The 3,788-nt window shown below is 51.8% G+C and overlaps 1 protein-coding gene across 1 annotated transcript in view; it reads right to left on the bottom strand.

Annotated features, from left to right (window-relative positions):
* The window catches only part of tegt (testis enhanced gene transcript (BAX inhibitor 1)), a 5,360-nt gene extending 1,782 nt beyond the window's left edge, over positions 1-3,578 (bottom strand). The window contains exons 1-3 of the mRNA XM_048593812.1: positions 3,350-3,578; positions 2,237-2,285; positions 525-622 (exon numbers count right to left, since the gene is read on the bottom strand). Of these exons, the coding sequence (XP_048449769.1) occupies positions 525-622; positions 2,237-2,285; positions 3,350-3,578 (376 nt within the window). The remainder of the gene's footprint in view (positions 1-524; positions 623-2,236; positions 2,286-3,349) is intronic.
* Between the last annotated feature and the right edge of the window lie 210 nt (positions 3,579-3,788).

The following is a 3,788-nucleotide window of genomic DNA, read 5'->3' as shown; positions in this document are numbered from 1 at the left end:
AAGAGAGAGAGAGAGACAGAGAGACAGAGAGAGAGAGAGAGAGAGAGAGACAGAAAGAGGGAGATACCCAGAGAGAAAGCGAGAGTGAGAGACAGAGAGAAAGTGGACAAGGTTAAAGTAGAAATAAACAACAAAACACCTCAGATGTCCCCTTCTGACAGAGCAGGTGGCCATCTGAGTTGCACTACACTGTCCCCACCACTCCGCTGCCCCCCCCAACCCCCGCCCCCGAACCACGAGCTACTTCCCAAACCGTGGCTATAGAGAGATTCCTCAGAGGATGGTGTTGAGGGCGGCGGGTGACACTACACAGTAGTTGTCAGGGGTTTTCTCTCTCTGGGTTTGTGGAGTTGGGGGTTGGGGGGGAGGTGGGCGGTTGGAGCCTCGGTTCACTGAGGACGACACGAACCACGCGATACCTTGGACACTGCCAACCCCCTCACCCAAGCCCGACCATCCACGTCTCCCCCCCCCCCTCCCACCCCACCCCCCCCCCCCCCCCCCCGCACCCCTTGGCCTCTCACCTCCCAGAAAGAGGTAGCTACGGCGCTGAGCGTACAAGGCGCTGAGTGTGAAGCAGCAGAAGACCAGGGCTGAGATCAGGAACGCAGTGGGGATGATGCTAGAGAGACACAAGCACATGTGATCAGGACTCAGAAATACGCAGGACCGTCGATGGGGGAGTCAGCACGCCTTCGTGAAGGGGAAGTCAAACCCACAAACTGGCTCAAACCCTTTGAGGAAGGAGCAAGCCGGATAGAAAAAGGGGAAACTGTGGGTGTAATATAGCCAGATTTTCAGAGGGCATTGGATAAAGTACCACGTGTTAGGCTACTCAACGAGGTGATGAGGTAGTACATTAGCATGCGTAGAGGATTGGTCAGCTAATAGAGAGCAGAGAGTTGGCAATAAAGGGGACATTTTCAGATAATGAGTTTCAAAGACTCTCAACCCTCTGAGAGAAGAAATTCCCCCTCATCTCAGTTTTAAATTGGTGCCCCTTTATTCTGAGACCATACGCTCTGGTCCTAGGCTCTCCCGTGGGGGGGAAATATCCTCTCAGTGTTTACCCTGTCAAGCCCCTACACATCTCAATGAGATTGCCTTATAGGGGGAGGCGATGGCCTAATGGTATTATCGCTGGAATGTTAATTCAGAGACCCAAATAGTGTTCTGGGGACCCGGGTTCAAATCCTGCCATGGCACATGGTGGAATTTGAATTTGATAAAATATCTGGAATTAAGAGTCTAACGATGACCATGAATCCATTGCCAATTGTTGGGGGGAAAACCCATTTGGTTCACTAATGTCCTTTAGGGAAGGAAACTGCCATCCTTACCTGGTCTGGGCCTACATATGACTCCAGACCCACAGCAATGTGGTTGACTCTAAAATGCCCTTTGGCCAATAAATGCTGCCTGGTCAGCAATGCCCTGATCCCATGAATGAATAAAGGAAAAAAAATTCTTCTACACACCAGTGAGTAGAGTCCCAACCTGTTTAACCTTTGCCCATAAGATAATCCTTCCACACCAGGGATCATCAAAGTGAACCTTCTCTGAACTGCCTCCTATGAAATGATATCTTTTGTTCAATAAGGGGACCAGGACTGCTCACTGTAATCCAGGTGTGGTCTCACCAGCACCTTGTACAAACGCAGTAAGACTTCCTGACTCTTATACTCCAACCCCCTTGAAATAAGGCCAACATCCCATTAGCCTTCCCGATTACCTGCTACATTATCTGTGCCGGCTTTCTGTGGATTGTGTACAAGTCAGCCCGAGTCTGTTTATGTTTCAGCCTTCTGCACTTTTTTCTCCGTTAAAATAATATTCTGTTCTGCCTTCCAAAACGACCAATGTCGCATTTTGCCCACCGCATACCCCATTTGCCAACATTTCGGCCACTTCCTTAACCTGTCAATATCTCCCTTCTGCACCGGATGGCATCAGTCAGTTGGGATGCTCAGTTCGGAGGTCACAGCGGGGTTTTATACCTGAGCACACAGCTGTGTTGGCTGATAGTAAGATGGGATATCCTTATCAGCGCACTCTCCCCAGTCACATCCTGACAATTCTAACAACCACGGCAGAATTTTTAAAACAAAAACCCCTAAGTTTTAATTTGTTTCATTCCCCCAGAACCACCCGTAAAAGGTCCAGGGAGGTGGTAAAATGCGGGGATGCACACACGCGCAAACACGGGTCGAAATTGACGTCAGGGCTGAACACTTACGTAGGGTTAATGGAAATGACAAGATCCATTAGCGGTCCCAGTCCAGTGCCTGCAAGCAAAAAGGAACGGGAACCAGTTAAAATACAGAGGGTGGGCTGGGTGCCAGGTGGGTAATGGGAGGAGGCCATTCAGCCCACTCCTCTTCCAGCACGGGAACAGGAGGGGGTCGTTCAATCCTTTCAACTCAGTCCCACATGCAACACATTGATTCAGTTCACCTGCCCTAGGTCCCCAAGAACTCACCTTCCACACTCACTCCCTCCGACCCCCCCGATGCACAGTCGCAGCAGTGTGTACCTTTTACAAGACGCACTGCAGCGACTCGCTGAGGCTCCTCCTCCTCCTCCGACTGACGGCACCTTCCGAACCCGACACCTCTTATCACCCCCCCACCCCCAACAGCCCCGGAAAGATGAGGGGAAACAGGTATGGGGGGGGGAGCACCACCACCCTCAAGCTCCCCACCAAGACCCCAATCCCATCCACGCCCCTCCCCTACACAGACACACACAGACACACACACACAGACACACACACAGACACACACACACAGACACAGACACACACACACAGACATACACACACACACAGACACACACATACACAGACACACACATACACAGACACAGACACACACACACACAGACACACCATCCTGACTTGCAATGATGGCGTCTGTTCCTTGTGTCACTGGGTCAAAGACACAGGGCCATCCAAAAAGTTATGTTCTGTGTGAGGAGTTGCAGTGCAATGATTTGGTAGCACACTTTAAAATCATCGTCTCGCTTTTCCGACGCTGGGCTCCCGTCCTGTCGTCGACTCCCTCTCAGACAGCCCACCCTGCCTTCAATTTGCTCCTACGTCCCCGAGAAGGGAAACAGGAGCATGAGGCAGCTGTGAATCAATCTAGCCCCCCGCCCCCGACGTGTATTCGGATACAGGTTTAAAACACTGAAACACAGAAAACTGGAGGAGTAGGCCATTTAGCTCTTTGAACCCGCTCTGCCGTTCGATTGGATCGCAGCTGATCGTCCCCTATTCCCAACTTTCTCATTCACCATCACCCCCACCCCACCCCTCACCTCCACCATAACCTTCAATCCCTTTGGTTACCTGTGAAAAAGGCGAAGGTGGACAGGATCAGGAGTCTCTTCTTCTCCGTCTCGGAGTTGTGTGGAGTCACTGACAGCCACATCATCAGGCCCAGTGAGATAAGCATGGATAGCAGACCTCCCTGAAACACAGCAGTAACGTCAGCGCTGCTCACAGCCCAGGATCTCCCGCCTGACACTCCCAACCCTGACGGCCCACTATATCTACACAGACACACGCGCGCAGACATATGCGCATACACGCACAGACATGCACGCGCAGACACGCATACACACACACATGCGTGCGCAGAGACACATGCATACACGCACACAGACACGCGTGTGCAGACATGTGCATACACACACTGACACACGTGCAGAGACTCACGCAAACACACACAGACACACGCGTGCATACACACACACAGGCACCCTTTGCTCAGAGACACGCGCATACA

Source organism: Rhincodon typus, unplaced genomic scaffold (assembly GCF_021869965.1).
Source record: "Rhincodon typus isolate 14 unplaced genomic scaffold, sRhiTyp1.1 hic_rhity00004052, whole genome shotgun sequence".
Classification (NCBI taxonomy): Eukaryota; Metazoa; Chordata; class Chondrichthyes; order Orectolobiformes; family Rhincodontidae; genus Rhincodon; species Rhincodon typus.
Note: the sequence above shows the minus strand (reverse complement) of the source record. Positions and strands in the feature narration are given on the sequence as shown.